Raw genomic sequence first — 19,293 nt, forward strand, 5'->3', positions numbered from 1 at the left:
TAAAAGATGGTCAGAAAGAGGATTTCTAATGGAACAAGGTGTTTTATATCGACTTAATCCGGATTCTGATGCCGAGGCCCCACAATTAGTCATTCCTGCCCATCAAGTGACCGACGTTCTCAAAGAGCTTCACGATGTCCCTACCGCTGGACATGCAGGAATTGACCGGACTTACCAACAAGTCTCACGTCTGTTCTACTTCACAGGAATGAGAAGAATCATAACCGACTATGTAAAGGCATGTATCCATTGTCAACGCTATAAGGCTGCTAATACCAAGCCTCCAGGTCTATTGCAGACGCCGGTGATGAACCAGCGCAACGAGGTCTTGGCAGTTGATCTTTTCGGCCCGTTGCCACCTGGAAAACAGGGGGAGCGTTGGATCTTGCTAATAGAAGATACTGCTACGAGGTGGACAGAACTTTTCCCATTGAAGGAAGCTACTGCTGAGGCGTGTGCACATGTCCTCATAGAGGAGTATTTTATGAGATTTGGTCTTCCACGCCGACTAGTTTCTGATAATGGCGTACAATTTATTTCGGCAGTCATGCGTCAATGCATGTCCATCCTGGGGATAAAGCAAAACCTTATCCCTCTCTATCACCCAGAAGCAAACCCCGCCGAACGTAAAAACAGAGATCTTAAGCCTTTATTAGCACAACTCGTGGAATGTGACCACACTTCCTGGCCAAACATGTTACCAGTGATTCGGTTCGCTCTTAATAACGCTAAATGTCGCACCACAGGTATGTCACCTGCTTACTTGTCATTTGGCAGAGAGATGAGGTCCCCCACAGAAGTCGCCCATGACCTTCGTGCTGTTCTAGACAAAGATAACTTTGTTCCCCAAATAACTCCCTATCTCAGGAAATTTGTTAACTCCTTTTCAGCGGTGCGCGAACGTGTAGAGACACTTCAAGATAAAGCTAAAGGGTATGCTGATCGTTCGAGACGGCCCATTGAAACATTCAACGAAGGTGACATGGTTCTTATCAAATCACATGTCCTCAGTAAGAGCGCTAATGGCCTTACTTCTAAGTTTGTTCCAAAACGCGATGGTCCGTATCGCATCGTTAAAAAGGTCAGCCCTACTACTTACCACGTCGCGCATGTTGACAAACCTGATGAAGTTTTAGGGAAATATCATGTGAACGATCTCACTCTATACCGTGAGAATCAGAGTGATGCTCTTCCGCGGTCGGTGATGCCTAAAAAGAAACGTGGTCGTCCCCCAAATAATGTTAAAACAGATTCTCGAGTTCCAGGGCATATGACGACACGGCATGCTGAACCATGTGCTGAAGCTCCACGTCTTTCTCCCGCAGCTGGTGGTATGGTTGGTCTTGCGCCTGTCCCTCAGCCCAGTAGTAATGAGATGCTAGTCCAGGAGCGAGGGCGTCCTCCCGGACTAGAGGGGGAGTATGTAGCAAACCGACCGGTACGTCACTCTCGCGGCCGTATGCCCGCTCGCTATACATAGTTAGCATCTATGTCGATCTTTTCAACAGTGTATAATCTATGTTCCGGGCGCTTCCGTTTTGAGTGTGAATAGCGTGCGCCCGCGTCTAAATGTATTTATTGTTTAAAATTGAAAATTGTTTGTGATAAAGGAAGATTAAAATTCGAAATTCGATATTGGTGACTAACCCATAGTTTTAAATACCCCTGAGATCTACCCCTCACTATAAAAGTAAATAAATAAAGTCGTCGTGTGTGGACTTAAAGCAATGTCAGGGACCTTACCCCTTGAAACAGCTTTTCTAATCTCCTTTGAAGAAGAACATAATTTAATAATACAAAATCGCTACAAACGCTGCAAAAACGCACAGTAAGTGTAATAAAATTCAAACAATTTATATTTAATACGCCGATCCTAAACCAAAAACAGCATGAACCAGCGTACCACCCCAATTATTATTCATCTCCTAACCTTAAACTAAAAATATACAAGTTCATAATTATTAATACTCAAGTATACAATTTACAAACTATTCCGTTCTTCCCTAAATTTACTCCACATTTTAATTACGTAAATCCACCAAACCAATGCTATCAGCCATTATTTTAACCCGGCGTCATGGGGGTTGGGTCAAAATGACCCGAGACGTTTTTGTTAGCTTACAGATTCGTAATTACGCAAGTGACGATGCCGTACCTCTCAATAGCTGAAATTTATGACTTCCTCTAAGCATTGTTTTCAATTATATAGTTATGCTGCGATCGTGCTTGGAGCTAACTGTGACCAAAGTTAAAAAAGGGTAAATATGTCCCATCCCCGTACTCGGTGTAACAGTTTTGCGCCATTGTTTCCAATATGGCTTGTATGTTTTTTCATTGTTTTATGTGTTGTTATTTTACATTTTATGTTTGAACTATCGTTTCTTACTATTTTGCTATCTTTTTATTAATATATCGAAAAAAAATGGATCGAGAGGAAGGAGGACGAGAACGTATTTCATCAATTCTTGAAGCAGATGACTCGGATGTCATGTCCTCGGATCAGGAGTCTACTGATGTCAAGTCTGCACCATAACAACAGTATTGATAATTCAACTGGAGAAAAGCAAAAGTCGGAAATCAATACGTACTAGAATTCAATAAAATATGGAGTGGATATGGCTGATGAGTTGTACGCTACATAATAATATGACGTGTGTCGCAATTCAAAAACCTAATCTTTGAGTTTTCTACGCCTTTTTGAACATGTTTGCTATCAACGGACTTACATACATACATGGAATCAATAATGAGTGGAACTAAAAGCGATGTCAATATCTGAAGAAACTAGGCCTTGCCCCTGTGAGTGAGCATCTGAGAGTCCGCCAGAATGTGACACGTTTGCCTCAAGAAATGCGAAAAAAATAGGATTATTTGTTAGTGAAGATTCGGAGGAGTCTCCAGCTAAGAGACCCAATACTCATAAGAGATTGTAGGCATGTCCTGCGAAAAAAACACTGCAAAACAACCCATACATGTTATGGTTGCAAAAAAGTTTATTTGACCTGAACATGTCGTACTATTCTGCAGTGATTGTATTCACAACGATGATTCTGATTAGTTTTAAGTAAGTTTTATCTAACGATATCGTAGTTAAGTTCATAAAAGTGCTATAAATAATTAAATACTATCAATTAGTGCAAATAAAATTGAGATTAGGATAGTTTTATTCCACTATCCAAACTTTTTGTAGAGCACAGACCCGTATTTTCAAAACTCCTTCTATTGTCAAAGTTGGCTGTTAACTGTCAACCACTGTCAACAGACATTATTGACATTTAATAAAAGTGACAATTGACAGCGAAAAAAAAACCGACGAAGAATTAATGATAAAACTGAGAGAAGTAAAAAGCATAAGAAGTCACCAATCAAATTACACATTGCTGTCCGTATGTACTTATCTGTTTAGTAATATATTAAAGCAATAAAATATACATTATGTCGTAATGTTTCGACCAATTAACAAAATCGGCCAGATTATATCATTCGAATGTAAAAGTAAAGAATTTGTCAGAAACAAAGTGGTACAGCCCACTTCTGTACTGAAACCGGCAGAAAAAATTAAATTGTACAATAAAGAAAATAAGGAATTATTCGGTCCGTTATTAGAAACTAGCAAGCAAAAGAAACAGCGAATTCAAAAAGAAGGTATTCGTTGCGTTTTTTAAATTTTAACCTTGTGACAACTACTTTCCATACACTCAATGGCCAAGTAATTGTTGCTGGCCGTCCTAATGGTTGCTTACATTGACAACTTTCGATGAATTCGATATCTTGCCAATTAAATCCTATGACAGTTACGGTTCGGCGCCGCATTGCCCACACGCATTCATTATCGCTTGTGTTACAGCTAAAAATACTACGCAACAAAACAACAGAACGACTAAAGAAAATACGGTGAAATTTGTCATTAATAATGCTGTGATTCGACCGTTTGCACACAGTACAGTGATTCAAGGATTAAATAACAAAATGTGGCAAAATACAAGGCACTGTTTGAATATTTTTGGAGTTCTTTTAAATAACACAGCTATACGTGGCTTAAAAACATCTGTAGTATGTGGTACAGCCAAAAGTTCACCAGCGCAACCTGGATATCCCAGTGAAGATAAAATCTTGCAGATAAAACACCACAGAAATGATTATGCTGAACAATACCCATCGGTGACACTAATATTAAATAAAACAATGACTGAAGAGTCTAGGTTGGCTTTGGAGAAGTGGAAACAAGAGAGGATTGCCGAAATGGGAGTTGAAGAATTTAATAGATTTTACCAAGGTAAGTGAAACTTTTATTGTTAAGTGAATATTACAACTAATTTTGTAGCAACTATCACAAAACAAGTTTTTATTAAAAAAAGTATACAAACAACAATAATGATTTGGTTAAAAAATGATCAACATTATTTGGACCTTTTTACATGAGTTTTATTTTATATTTTACATTTCACACAAATTTCATAAGACTAAAGTACACAATAAGGTGAAGCTTTAATAGAAAATAGCAGGAGTAGGCAGGATCATGATACTGACTTGTGCAGAATAAATAAAAAACTCAACAATGTTAAAGACATAATTTTATACCACATGTATGATTCATATTGCTCTTAACTTTGTTTTTTTATAAATTTCAAATCTATACTATATATAAATCTACAGCGGTTTTTACAGATGTTCCGTTATAACTACTGAACCGTGCATCTGATTGACTTGAAACTTGATATCCATGTAGAAAATACATGTACTTAATGGATAGGCTAATATTTACATGAGTGTTGGACTCCCTACACCCGTTGCGGGGGCGTTAATGATGAGAATCTTTGTGGGGGTGAAAAATAATAATGTTAAGTTTAAATGCCCAGCGAAGCGGACGGGTACAGCTAGTCATTAATAAAAATAAAACATGATTGTATGCCCCCATTTGAACACCTAAAAAATTCTGCAATCTGTGAACTGCAACTTCCAAATATCTTTAACCATATGGTTCATCTTTTCAAAACGATTATGACGAGATTCCAAATTCCTATGAGTGACAAAATCATTTTTTATTAGGTGACCTGTTAGTCTATTATGGAAATGAACAAAATTGCATAATAAAATTTAAACATATTGGTACAAAATATATATAAACACAAAAACAATAACAATCAAAGTTCAAATATTATCATCATTTGTAGCTTGGCACTGATTTGATCTTCTTTTATAAATATCTGCATAATGAAGCCAAACAAATAGTTGGTGCAGCTACCGGTTGCTGTGTGGATGATTTACATTGATTGTTGACATGTTAAAAATAAAACTTGCTAATAGACTTAGACATGTATCTGTGAGATGTTCTAGTTGTAATGTTATGTACATTATTTATTGAAAAACTATAAATAAAAAGGGCAACAAAAATATCATAAATAATGTTATATACAACAAAATGGCTGCCCTACCCCTAAACTGAAATGCATTACTGCTTTACAGCAGAAATAGGCCTGCAGGTGTGGTACCTACCCTTGCAGACTCACAAGAGGTTCTACCACCAGATTTAAATAACACACCCCAAAAACATGCAATCTGTTAAAGTATTATTTTATTATTACAAAATGGATGAATTACTTAATGAAAATAAAATTTAATTGAATGAACAGAAAATCATTTTTAACAACCCTCATTGAATTTGAGCTCTCATTAAACCAAGCAATTTAAAGGTACTTGTGCAATCTATTCATATTCTGGCACGCTTGCCATCTTAATATGTTCTCTCAGTATTTGGGTGACATAAACAATAATTAAACAGTTGATAGCTCATAGTTCTGTTCACAACATTACAATCACGAAGCTCTTTAATATAAAAATAATGTAATCTAGTAATATTTTTACATTTTGTCACGCATATAATAATTTTAATATCTGACCAATTTTAAGTTTCAAATTTTATTGTATAATATATTTTTTTAAGTATTCGTTTATGTGACTGTCCAAACCATCTGGAAAATAATATAGCACAAAGATTTCCACTTGCATTGCATTTTTTTGTTTGTAATTGAAATTCGTCTTCTGTTTCAAAATATAATTAAATTATTTTAACTGTTTCAGCTCAAATGGCAGTCGGTACCAAGTTTCACAACACTTTAAAGGATTACTTCACTCAACCTCGTAGCCAGCTTCGTATAGAGAAGGAAGTGGAGGGTGTATGGGTGTCTGTAGCAGATGTGTTGAAAAGTATATCTTCTCCAAAAGCCATAGAATCGAATGTTGTACACCCCGTACTGAAGTATAGGGGAATTTTTGATGCCATTGCTGATTATGAGTAAGTTCTTTTTTTTTTAATTGCAACCAGTAGTTCTAACATTGTTCACCAAATAAATTGAAAACATGTACATCGAAGCCTTTGCTTTAAATTATTAATCGTAATCACATTGTAATTTCTTTTCAATTGTTCACTGAGTTTGTAGCACAGAAGTTAGTCCCCTGACTGCTGGGCTGAGGGCTGTGTGTTCAATTACAACTTTTGACAAGTTTATTTGCTTTTTGTCTGTGTGTGTAATATCTAAATATTTATATATATAAAGAAATAAGTATGTTTATGATTCTATTTTTGTGGCAGATGATCGCTATGTACCTGGTTTTTATTATTTATTTTTGCAATAAACTGATTATCCCCCTATAGTTCATAAAATGAGGAAAACGAAATTTAAAAATTTTCCTTTTACCTGCTTGATGTAGATGATAACATTAAGTTAACCCAGTGATTGTTTTAAAATCAGTTAAAAAACTAACTTTAAAACTGAAGATTGGAGACACAAGCCAGATATTCAACATCTCAGTTTCTTTACAGCTTTATGAAGTATGACCTCAAGAAAATCATAAACTATAATAAAAAGAACACATAATATTTAGGTATTTTATTTGAAGCGTAAAACATTTGGAAAGTATTGCAAATATGCATAACCAAAATAATGACTATTCATTATTATTTAAAGGTTAAACACATAAATAACAGTTGCAGGAGGAAAATTATGTCAATTGTAGAACAGCCCACCAAGCAATTTATGTGTGGGGCCCCGCCCCCAAAGCAACATTCTTGTTCAACCATTATCTATGCGTATACGTGATAAATATTCGTCATAATCTATACGATAAACAAAACATTGCGTTGACGTTGAATATAGCTGCAGAATTTCTAATATCTAGATTTTAACTATAAATACACATAAGCCGACTTAACCTAATAGGTGTATGGCTCTAATAAAGAATAAAAAAAAATAAAAAAAATAATACACATAAATAGTTACTAATAGATCATTCAAAGTGCCATAACGTATTCCTATGACCTTGTGATATTGGTGATCGTAACATGATAATACAAATGAATCATATTAATATATAGTTTCGAAACAAAAAAACAAATGCAACTCGCCTTGATAAAGCAACGGAAGACTAAAAAAAAATTAATAACTATACCAGGAGGCACGAGTCGTGAACTATCGATAAAAGAGGGGGTCGTCTGCGCATCGTACACTTAGGGTAAAATTAAATGGATCACTTCTTTATTACCTTTTTTATAATTATATTAAGTTCGTTCAATTTGGGATTTAAAAATGGATTAGTAATTTTATAACGGTTTTGTCCGGGGTTTCGCTCGTATTATAGTCAGAAATAACCTTATTTATATCCGACTTCCGATAAGTCAATTCATCCCTCAGCGTTTACTAAAAAGTATTAAATAATATATGTATATACTTGTGTTGCTAAATGTAAATTTATTCATAGTATGCTATTCATAAGAAGTTAGTGTCTGGAAGAATAAATGAGGATGATGCAAAATTTGTGGCTAATAAAATCGCACGAAAGTGTAGTTTGCTGCACAACACAAGGAACGAATCACAACTGACGGTTTGTGACGCGACGCGGGACGATCCAATCACGTAATCGATATGGCCGGCGCCACCTAGTTCTTGCCTCGTGCCCCCAAACAGACCCAATAATGTACTTCTGCGCATGTCAAGGTCAGAGCTCACCACTCGTGCTGATTACTGTATCCTGAAACGATTTTCACGGCCACAAAAAATTTAATTTCTGTCAGTAAATTACGTAAAAATTAGGTGGAATACTTTAGGTTGAGAAGCGCCTGCCACTTCTTTACTTCACTCCGGTTCACACTATCACTTTGATATCCACATGTCATTGAACTGTTGAATACATAATGTTTTATTGGTTCTCGTATTTCTTATCGTTTCTTGTACATTCATAGTTTGTGGTAGTGTAATAGGCCTAAAATTGTCGAAAACATAATAGTAGTGATATGTCCGTTTTGTTCATCTAATAAAGTCTAATCGACATGGATTTCTCAGTACTCGAGAAAGGGACCATCAATTTTATTGATTTATGAAAGCTGGATGATGTTAGTGGAAACAAGCACTCATCTTTAATTTATTGCGTTGACGGTGGTCTTATTTTAATAATAGACTCGAAAGAAAGGACTTTTTGGCGGGAACGTGAGGAGTGAAGTTGTGTGATTTATTTTATTTTGTCTATTTAGTGTTTCTTCAGGTTTAAATGTGTAATAACGGTGGTTTATTAACTGTTTAATATCTGTCAAAGTGCACAAATGTGGGAAAATAAACAAAGCCGCTGGATGTAACTTCTCGGGATCCTCCAAAAAGTCCACTGAAAAAATATCAGTAAATGACCACCATTTTACTGAGATTATATTTCATCCCATCTCATTTCATATAATTTCATCCCAGTTGATTAATGTCTCACATTTTTCTTTCATAAAAATAAGAATATAAATTAAAATAAGACATGACGTAAAGGTCTTAGTTACCAGGTTATAAAATCCCTTAAAAAAAACTCGAAAGAAATGCGGCAATTCCGTCAATCTTTATAATGATTACGGAAAGCGTCGTTCATCAATTTGAAAGTACGTCTCAAACAGATAAATAATTGACTGGATTGAATTGAGCGACCCTGAGCTGATATATAAAATTGAATCGTACCGCCAATTTACCAATTTGCACACGACAATAAAACGGACAATGATGAGGGAATAGATGAAATGATTCCAGTACTGTCTGGACTCGGGCCGCTTCTACCCGGTGTCACTGGAAATTTATAGAATAGAGTCGAATATATAGAAATTTATATAATTTTAGTACGTAATAACAAAAAACATAAGTAACTTACCCATGGACACGGGTCCCGGAGTTTCTCGCTGGATCTTCTCAATGTGTCTCGAGTCTGATCCGGTGCGAAGGACTGCTCTTGCCAGGGCTAGTGTTGACAAATTCTCGCAAGTTGAGCCCGTGAGCTCAACTACCCGTGGAATAGTCCCTTGGCTATCAGCGAATACGTAGGGAATGATAAAATAGTACATATTTTTTCTCCTACCAGGCCATAAACTACTACTAATTGAATAAGAACTGTCTGATGAACTCATCTTTGTTTAATACTTCACTATTAAATCTTATTGCCTTTTGTTTATTTCACTTTTAGACTAAACACAATATTACAAATTACCCGACCACAACAATGGCGGAGAATTTTAGGTGCGTGAGAGCAGACGTAGACAATAACGCGAATGCGCACATGCCAATACCCAGGGAGGAAAATTTAGACTTTCTTCCCTATACAGCGGGAGGAAAAGTTAGACTTTCTTTCCTGTACAGCGGGAGGAAAACCGAACTTTCGGCGTAGGTAGGAGAAAAAAAAACATAGTAATGTCCAAAACACTACGGTTTAATTTGTACCTGGAAGAAAATGCGAAATAAAATATTTTTTTGTTCTATTTATTATATTATATCTCTGTTTGGCTATCGCTCAAAATAATCAGTCGCTGACATTACAGATTCGGAATAACCGAATTGTAATGTCAAGGAAAGTCTCAAGGTTATCGCAAGTGTACTACTGGCTTATATATACCTACATATTTATAGTTGAAAAAAAAATCATGAAGCCTACATAATTAATTTGCTTTGTATGAATAATGCTTTGAAATTGACTCAATTAAAATGTATGAAGCATTATAGAAAGAAAATAAACAGTTGTTTGTCATTGACCGTTGTTGGTCATTGAACCCGAACGCCTTAATGTCTTTGTCGCTTCTTTTTTTTCTACCTATTCTAGTGAACTCGAAGGGTCGTGATAGAGTAGCTAAACGAGTCTCGCTTCTAAAGGTGGGCAGTGTTTTTCTATCAAAGCATTCCGGTAACTGCTGAACGTCAAATTGATATAGATAAATAGGATAAAGTTATCTGATGTAAATAATAGGAAAATTATAATCTGGATTGGTTTATTGCAATTTCTGTACGTTATTATCACGATCCACCCCAATTTATTTTTCATGGTTAACAATAATATTTTAATATTGAATGATCGACGAGAAACAAAACAAAAAGCTTGGTGGAATGTAACAAAAGTAATGTTTTGTTTAGGAAGTTGTAGTTTTCGTTAAAATGGCTACAGTGAAATACTCAGCGCGTTAACGCTATTCCGTGAAAATTTGATTACTTGTATATAAATATAAAACTAAATGGAGTTTGTATAATTTTTTTTATAAATTTGTTTTATTTTTGAGTTTTTATGTTCTCGCGTCTCAAGGCTTAGGGAGAAATTCACTTTGTGATGCCTATGGGCTTCGATTACGAGACCTGCGTACGTACGTACCTAGCGGAATAAAAACAAACTAAAGCACTTAAGGAGTATTTAATAGAAAGGATCGATGCGGTCTTCCCCTGACATTACCGATGTCTATATCCGAACTCCACTCATTCATTTTTTCCCTATGCTGATAGCCTTGAGAGGCCTTTTCAGGTTCTCCTTGACGTGTAGGTGAGCTCACGGGGCTCTAACCGGGAGTGTTGCTAACACTGACCCTAGCGAGAACAGTGCTTCGCAAAATCTACCACCGGATCGGAAACGCGACCCACTGAGAAGATCCGGCGAGAAACTCAGTGGGCTGTGTCTATGGGTTAATTCACTTGTCGAGCCCTTCGACGAGGACAGTGACCGGCACTCGTTCATGGAAACGTCAAAGACAAAATATGAATCTGTAATCGTGCATTAAATAAATTAAAATTTCGAATTTCCAGAGACAAACCGACTTTAATCGAGTGGAAGAAGTCTGATAAGCCGAGGAAGTCGATAGCCCTGACCTACGACAACCCGGTACAGCTGGCCGCTTACTTCGGTGCGGTCTGCAACGACCTCAACTACAAGCACATGAAGGTCCGCGACGCGCTGCTCGTCATAGCGTACACGGACGGCTCGAAGGCGGACGTCTTCCACCTGTCCACCGACAAGCTGAGGGAGCACTGGGCGCAGTGGCTGATCCGACTCGAGGAATACATAAACAAGCACGGCAAAGATTCCGAGAAGTTCCTGAAAGGCGGTAAAAGGTTGTTTGAGGTGGAAATCGGAAATCTCCAGTAAATGGATGTGAGTTTTTTCCCCTCCTCGAAATTTTATTTTTATTGCTCAGATGCATGGACGAGCTCACGGCCCACCTGGTGTTGAGTGGTTACCGGAGACCGTGGACATCTACAACGTAAATGCCGCCACCCACCTTGAAATATCAGTTCTAAGGTCTCAGTATAGTTACAACGGCTGCCCCACCCTTCAAACCGAAACGCATTATTGCTTCACGGCAAAAATAGGCGGGGTAGTACCCGCGCGGACTCACAAGAGGTCCTACCACCAGTAATTACGCAAATTATAATTTTTCGGGTTTGATTTTTATTACACGATGTTATTCCTTCACCATGGAAGTCAATCGTGAACATTTGTTGAGTACGTATTTCATTAGAAAAATTGGTACCCGCCTGCGGGATTCGAACACCGGTGCATCGCTCAACACGAATGCACCGGACGTCTTATCCTTTAGGCCACGACGACTACATGGTATGAAATGGTATGGAACTTTTGAATTTTGGTAAATTAACAGTTCATCGTGGAAATTAACTCACGGACACAGCCCGGTGAGTTTTGTCGCCGGATCTTCTCAATGGGTCGCGATTGCGATCCGATGGTAGATTCTGCGATTCACGTCTTGCTAGGGCTAGTTAGGAGCTCGCTTACACGTCCGGTAAAGGGTGTAAGCGAGCTCCTAACTAGGCAAAAAAAAAACAATATCCTCTCATATGATAATATGATTGACGAATGGCATTATTAATAAAATTAATGACAGACGTATTTAAAACATAACTAAACACTACACAAATAATAAAAATAAACGCGAAAATTTTATAAAAAATCTAACATTTTGTATTTTTTGTTTCAGTGGAGCAACACATACCACAAAAATTACTTCCATTGTTCATTGAATCGAAATTCAAAGTTGGACCAAACAAGGCCGTGAAAATAAATCGGAATAATACATTAGATGCAAGTCAGCTGATCGCTTGCATATTTTGATTAAACTACTATGTTCTATCCAAATTCGTCATCAAAATTTTAAGTCGATAGTATCGATAGATCATCGTAATGCCTACAAAAGTAAGAAAAAAAAACGTAAAATGAAAATGTTCAACGAAATTGTCTTTTTGTCCTACGCCTAAGTACAGGCCATGAAATTCTTATAATTAATATTCATAAGAATTTCAATATTTTTAATAGTTAAAAACTAAATAAGCCGGCTAAAATAGCAAATGGAACAAAAAATTTCTGTTTTTTTAATCCTGTTAGAGTGAAGTTATAAAATTATTTTATATTTTATAAGTCATCGGTCCTTGATGCAAACTTTCATGTCAACCAAAGGTCGTGAATCCTGTTTCAATGAAGTGCAAAGATTGGATTATATACAAATAAACATACCAAGCTAAAATAAGTATGTTATTAATGTTAGTTTTGCTTGTTATCGACGTTCTGAAAAACACGCCGTGCCATTACAATAAATTATCGGTTGGATCTGCTATCATATTTTCAGTTTACAAATGTCTTAATAATTTGTATTATGTCCACGGGCGCTCACGGTAAACCTAATATCAAAGATGGCGACGGTCGCCTGTTTAACTGCTTGCGACTGCCAGTGTAAGGTAAGAAAAACAAGTTAAATCTCATTCATCCACCTTACTAGTTATTTTTTTTGTTCTATTTAGAAAATGTAATAAATATGTAAATTGTCCGTCAGTCTTCGTAAAAATAGTATATCTACGTCCTTGAAAAATTACATGTTTTGATTTTTTCTTTTTCAATCAAGGGTTTCCAAAACAGTTATTGGGTAAGTTAGTGAAACACAATTACTTTTAAAAAAATTTAAAACTAAGTTTGAATCAATCGTTTAGTTTTTAAAAGAATTTATTTTAAACCTAAAAATTGACACTGATTAGTTTGTACATATTACATTTGGATACATTATATACTTTTCGTTCGTATTTTCAAGGTAGAGTTGCTGGCAACTTCAAAATTAGAATTCTTTAATTCATATTACATGGAACACTTTAGCGTATAAGAGATCACACTGATCTATTAATTGTTTGGCTTTTTGTAGAACGTTGCCAAAAATATTTTAGCTTACTAGTCAATGTTATTCTACATTGGTTGTTTTTTCTTCTCATAATCAATAATTTTGAAAATTAAAATAAGTTTTAAAAAAATAGCATTTAATTACTTTTCATGTTCATGTTTTGCCGATCCATTGATAAAATAATCCATATAGAATTGTAAAAAAAGTTCGATTATTTAATTTTAGATAGGTACATAAATTAACACACCTTATTAATTTAAAATTTGTTTAAAGTTCAAGCCATTAGCTTAGGGGCTTTCAAAAGCATTCGTTTACATTTCGATACGTAGATTGTAAAGGAATACTGCAATTTTGGCACAACTCTTTTAGTCAGCGAATACATGCTACACTTGTGCTATGCCAAACAGTATTTTGAAGAGAACAATAAATAAATTCGACAAAGATTTGATTATTAAACACATTTTTATACATATATCTAGGTAATATACATAAATATAAATTGTTTAAAAGTTTTGAAATTTTGCCGCAAAAACGCACGGAACTGTCACTGATGTCAATAACGTCACTGTCATCTACAATGCTTGCGTTCTCATAGCGCTGCGAAAGTAATTTCACATGTAGTATAGTTCCTATATTACTATTAAAAATTATTCGGATTCATTCTTCCTCGATGGATCGCAGTTTGAACTGTAGGATATTCGCAACTAAGACTTGTTTAAGGGGCCAGGGGTTCCGGTATCAGCTATCAACTAGGCCGGAACCTTGTCCTCTTATTTACATAAAAGTGACACCGAACTAAATAATCGCTTCGAAACTTTCTAAGCGAAAAATTTAAAATCTTTATTTTCATAATTATAAATTCATGTTTTATTCAAGATTATTTTTCCGTCTTAATCTATAAATTAAGAGTGGTGTTTAAAAAAAAACCTCATGCCTTGTGAACCTGTTTTGTAACGTAATATCAAATTAATAATTTGTAAAATGCTAGGTTACAAAAAAAACCATATTTTTCCATCTATTTCATTTTGAAAATATATTTCTTTTATAACATTTAGGTGAACATAATCTCGGCAGATGTCTCAATTTTTGTTTTGTATATTGTATTCTTTTCATTAAACTTTTTTTCTTTAATAATAAAACATATTTTCGAAAAAACTTCTGGTGTTTTTTTAAATTGTTTTTAAGCTTAGAAGTAATGGGTATATGAGATCCGCTCTATCCATCAACTTTCGTATCTTTCATCTGTAGTTGTATTATCTCCTTATTTTAATAACTAATAATTCAGTTATACTGTAAAAATTGAGATCTTAGAACTTATCTCAAAGTGGGTGTTGACATTTACGTTATAGATGTCTATGGGCTTCCACTTAACATCAGGTGGGCCGTGAGCTCGTTCACCGACCTAAGTAATAAAAAAAAATATTTTCTAATTTTCCAATTAAGATCAACTACTTACTGCCGTTGAAGGCTATTTACATTAGTTACAAGTGCTACCAAAAGCTCTGGCCATCACAACATACTTTCCGCCAACCATCTTGAAACAATATGGAAGGCTTGTATTTTATCACAAACATCTTCATGCAAAGCAGACCAATAATCTGCTTCGGTGCCCAAATAGAGAAGATGATGGTACCTGACATGAGCTGAATATTATCAACGAATTCGTGTAGAATTAATTTAAGTACACTCTAATAGGACATTATTATATTGTTATACCGTTCCGAGTAATGCCATTTGTCGTCAAACAGCAAAAAAGAATGTCGAATCAACTAATTGTATCGGGAAAGTTCTGGAAGCTTATAGAAATAATCGATACGACTAAAAGCGTAACCTTGGCAACGCGAAGACACTTAAATCCTTAGCGAAGCAAGGAACAGTTAATCGGAAGCGAAGAGTATCGTGATGGTGAAGCTCAATAGTGAGCCTTAAGTGTCGTAGTAATTAAATTGAGTTTTAATTCGTATTTCGGTGGAAATGGCTGAGTCTGAGCCCCAGCTCGTAAACACAATGTACCTGACACCAAAAAATCATTTTAACATTTTTTGTTTGTTTTATGTAATGGGTGTGAATTTTTGCATCACTTAGATTATAAATTACGTGAAGACAGATGAATATAAAAAGGTAGATACAATATACCACGATGCAATTTATTGAAGTTTCAAGATTGAATGCAATTATAAGACTGTGTGTGACGGAGGGAAATTCTTTAGGTTAAGTCTAAGCTGTCTAATCGTAGTAGGCATTGTCCCAACTCCTAAAAATAGAACGCATTCACGTCATAACTGGCAGAGCGGTGGTATAATGGAGCCCACTCGTGCGGAATTACAAGACGCCCTATGAAATTAAAAATTTATAATATACAGTACAAAAAAGTACATACTATTAAAACCAATGAAATTAAATTACAAGTTGTGCTTCACACAGCAAATTCACTGGAGTTTTTAGAGGCTTAACCTTCGATCAATAATACTACTAGATTAGGGATCAGGAACAAAAATAAGACGCTCGAGTGGCCACGTTTTCAGACCCGAAAACATCTTCATTTCTTAGAAAAAAGGTTAATAATGTTAACGACTTCAGTTTATTATAAACCTTAATGCTTAAACATAAAGTTTAATTACCATTGCAAAATATATTTATTTAGGTCCTTTCGTCAGAGAAAGAATATTGTGGCATAAATTTAAAATGTCACTTGAACATAAAAAGTCATCAGTACAAAAATATTTATTCTAAAGTGATACATAAAGACTAATCAATAAGGTTAAAAATATTTGTTTAAAATTTCGTGCTTATTGTATTGTGGAACTAGATGTAGTTCTTGGTATTACATTTCAATGCTCAGAACACAGTAAGTATTGAAAGACGTAGAGTTGCAGAATATATTTGTTTTAGGTTTGTTTTGTATGGTCGCAACTATTTTTGACCGATTCAAAAAAGTTGTAGATAATATTTTACATTGCCGCTATTACAACAAATAGGTAATAAATAATAAAATTGAATAAAGTAAAAAAAAAGAAAGGAAACAAGGGAACAACAACGTTTTCCACGTATTCTTTATACAGAAGTAATTAAAACAATTTTTTTTTTGTTTAATTACCTTTAAACAGATTCAGCTTGTTATAAAGCTGTTTTTTAGAAGTCATTTTTATATGAGCGGTTTCTTTTTTACAAATATAATGTAATCTTATATTAAAGAATTTTTCTATAATCAGTTTAATTTAGGCTTATTTTATGGCTGTGTTCGTTTCCCCCAGAAAACAAATCCTTTTCAGCATATACGTTTAAAATATTTACACATACATATAAAGTTTTTATAATACTTTTTTGCATTGATTTGCCACCACCATTGAACAATTCTAGAATTTTTATAAGGGTTCTATATTTCTTATCCTCCTTCTTTCGCGACAATATATATCTATTGTGCACAGTGAAAAGGGGCTACTAGGAAATCTACAAACAAAAATAACATTATAAAATAACAAAACTACTCTATGCATTCCCTGTTCAAGAATAGGTGATGTTTGTTACAATAGTTGGTGCCTTGTTGCAAACATTGGCCAAACAATTACAATATTCGTAAATTGAATTTTATTTACTATATAATTCTGTTTATTATTTTATGAAATTCACTTAATAATATAAACTTACCAAAAAAAAATATTCCTTCCAAAACCTTGGTGTTACGGTGGTTTTTTACTCCGTTTTTGAACGCGCAGTGCAGCGGTTTGACGTCTTAGTGTTGGCTATGATTGGACCATACTAATTTGAAATAAGACCACAAATTTATTTGTGGTCTTATTTTTCGGGCCGTTTTTGAAGCGCTTATCGCGAATCTAGTAGTATTATTGATCGAAGGGCTTAACAGCTCAAAGGCAGTTGCTTCCTGAGTGTATTTATCACTCTCAGATCCACCATCAAATCGGTATTTCTGTTGGGAAGATCCACAGACAAACTCATTTGGTAACTGGTTATTTGTGCTTAAACTGCTGTTGTACACTGCTAGCGTTAGAATTAGCAGTGTACAACAACATTGGAAGTGGATCAATTAGGTTAGTTCCTTCGGAACGAATCTAAACCGGCAACCTTGAAAAATTATATCTAAAGCTCTTACATTTGTGCTTTGTAGGGATTATCGTGGTTATTGCAGTTCTTCAATGCTTCTAAAGTAAAGTTCGTGACAATTCAGAATTACCACGCAATACACACACGCAATCATTAAGTAGGTACACGGTAGATTGCGGGGAGTCGGGACACTTTCTTATTTCAACACAAATTGGCAACGGTTTTCCTTGGGGTAATACCAATAAAATTGAGATTAAAATGATTCCGGAGGTGTAAATTTTGATATACGATGTCATAATTTATATAGTTCTATGGAAATTATACATAAAAAAACTAGCTTGATCTGATTCTTTTTTGTTTTGGGGTGAATGGTCATGTATCAGGGACAATAGAGTTTTACAATACGACTAGCAGTGTTTAGTTTTTAGGTAGGTAAGTACCTAACTACCTACCTGATATATGTGTGGATCAAACTAAGGCCAAAAGAAGTAGGACTTCAGAAAAACTGTCTTTTTTTATTTTATAAATATTATCTTTCGTGTCTCATCTCACGTGTTTAATTTAATTTCACCCCGATAAAAAAGATTAGGCTGTATAATGCTTTCGCCTTTCCTGTAAGAAAAATCAAATTCTACTCGAACAAAATTTGTTGGCATCTGTCACAGTTGCCAGATGGGTGGAGTCCCTGCAAATTCGGGAGGTTTTTCGACCTTGGGGGGGGGGGAAAGATTCTTTTGGGGGACATTCGGGGGGAAAAAGTTCGGAGGTTTTTTGAGTATCAATAATTCATCCACAAACACAATTCGCAATTACTATTAGAATAATTTTATAGTCTACTATACTATTCACAAGTCAATATTATATAGAAAAAATTATGCAACCAAATGGCAATAGAAACTGCCAAAGCGGTTCTCAGGATTCGATTTTCACTGCCAAATAGATGCATAAATTTTGTTCCCACATCGGACATGTTAAATATCTTTAACTTCGATAACGTGTATGTATGCTCTATATAATAATAACAAAAGTGAATATGATTGTAATAATTGTTTAGAGATGGTTGAAGTTATAGGGGCAGCTTGATTAAAAAATAAAAGAATCCTTTTGGTTTTTTATTTCTTCTTTAAAATAAGTAAAAATTGATTTGGGGTTTTTTTTCTTCAAAAAGCCTATATTTAGGGGGTTTTCGAAAAAAGTTTGGGGGGAAATTCACACGGTCATCTGGCAGCACTGGCACCTGTTTAATTATGTCATAGCCATGGAGTTAATAAGTACCTACAACTGGAGTGCTGTCTAATGCCGAGAAATCGGTCTCGAAAGAGAATACTTTTTGGTCGCGGTGTCCTTGTCTAATGTGGTGACCATATAAAATTTATTTATAGGACAAAATTATACGCATCCATCAGTTTTGAATTTACCTTAAGTAATTCTGTGTAGTCCTATGTAAATACAAAACACGTGCTTGCAACAGTTTATTTATGTAAATTCAATTTTAAACATTGCTTCGTCGTCATGGTGACTTTTTTTCGACGCTTTTTTTTGGAAATTGCTGCGATGTCGAAAATCTAGCACTGAGTTTTGTTACAAACATCATTACCTCAGTTCTATTACTTAAACTTCTTCAAACTCATGTTTAACGTCCGAATACTCAACCGCGACTTAAATATTATGTTGAACTTAATTACGCAATTCCTACTTTAATGTACTGGCTAAGTGGGCCGTGCAAATTAATATTTGACACACTGAGTGAGACACAACACACATGGTCTGCGCGTATCGGG

The 19,293-nt window shown here is 35.1% G+C and overlaps 1 protein-coding gene across 4 annotated transcripts; it reads left to right on the forward strand.

The window, feature by feature from the left end:
* The first annotated feature begins 3,234 nt into the window (after nt 1–3,234).
* Nucleotides 3,235–13,982, forward strand: LOC101746665 (mitochondrial genome maintenance exonuclease 1). Of its 4 annotated transcripts, none has more exons than XR_009975567.1 (6): nt 3,235–3,386; nt 3,848–4,276; nt 6,082–6,295; nt 11,079–11,424; nt 12,266–12,542; nt 12,601–13,982. XR_009975567.1 is itself a non-coding variant. In XM_004928286.5 (5 exons), the coding sequence occupies exons 2-4, from the start codon at nt 3,970–3,972 to the stop codon at nt 11,416–11,418; spliced, it is 861 nt and encodes a 286-aa protein (XP_004928343.1). In that variant the 5' UTR covers nt 3,235–3,386; nt 3,848–3,969; the 3' UTR covers nt 11,419–11,424; nt 12,266–13,982. The 4 variants fall into 4 exon arrangements, 2 of the variants coding, with proteins under 2 accessions (XP_004928343.1, XP_004928342.1); XR_009975566.1 differs by having other exon boundaries at nt 3,272–3,645; XM_004928286.5 differs by having other exon boundaries at nt 12,266–13,982.
* The last annotated feature ends 5,311 nt before the right edge of the window (nt 13,983–19,293 follow it).

This window comes from Bombyx mori, chromosome 18, assembly GCF_030269925.1.
Source record: "Bombyx mori chromosome 18, ASM3026992v2".
NCBI lineage: Eukaryota > Metazoa > Arthropoda > Insecta > Lepidoptera > Bombycidae > Bombyx > Bombyx mori.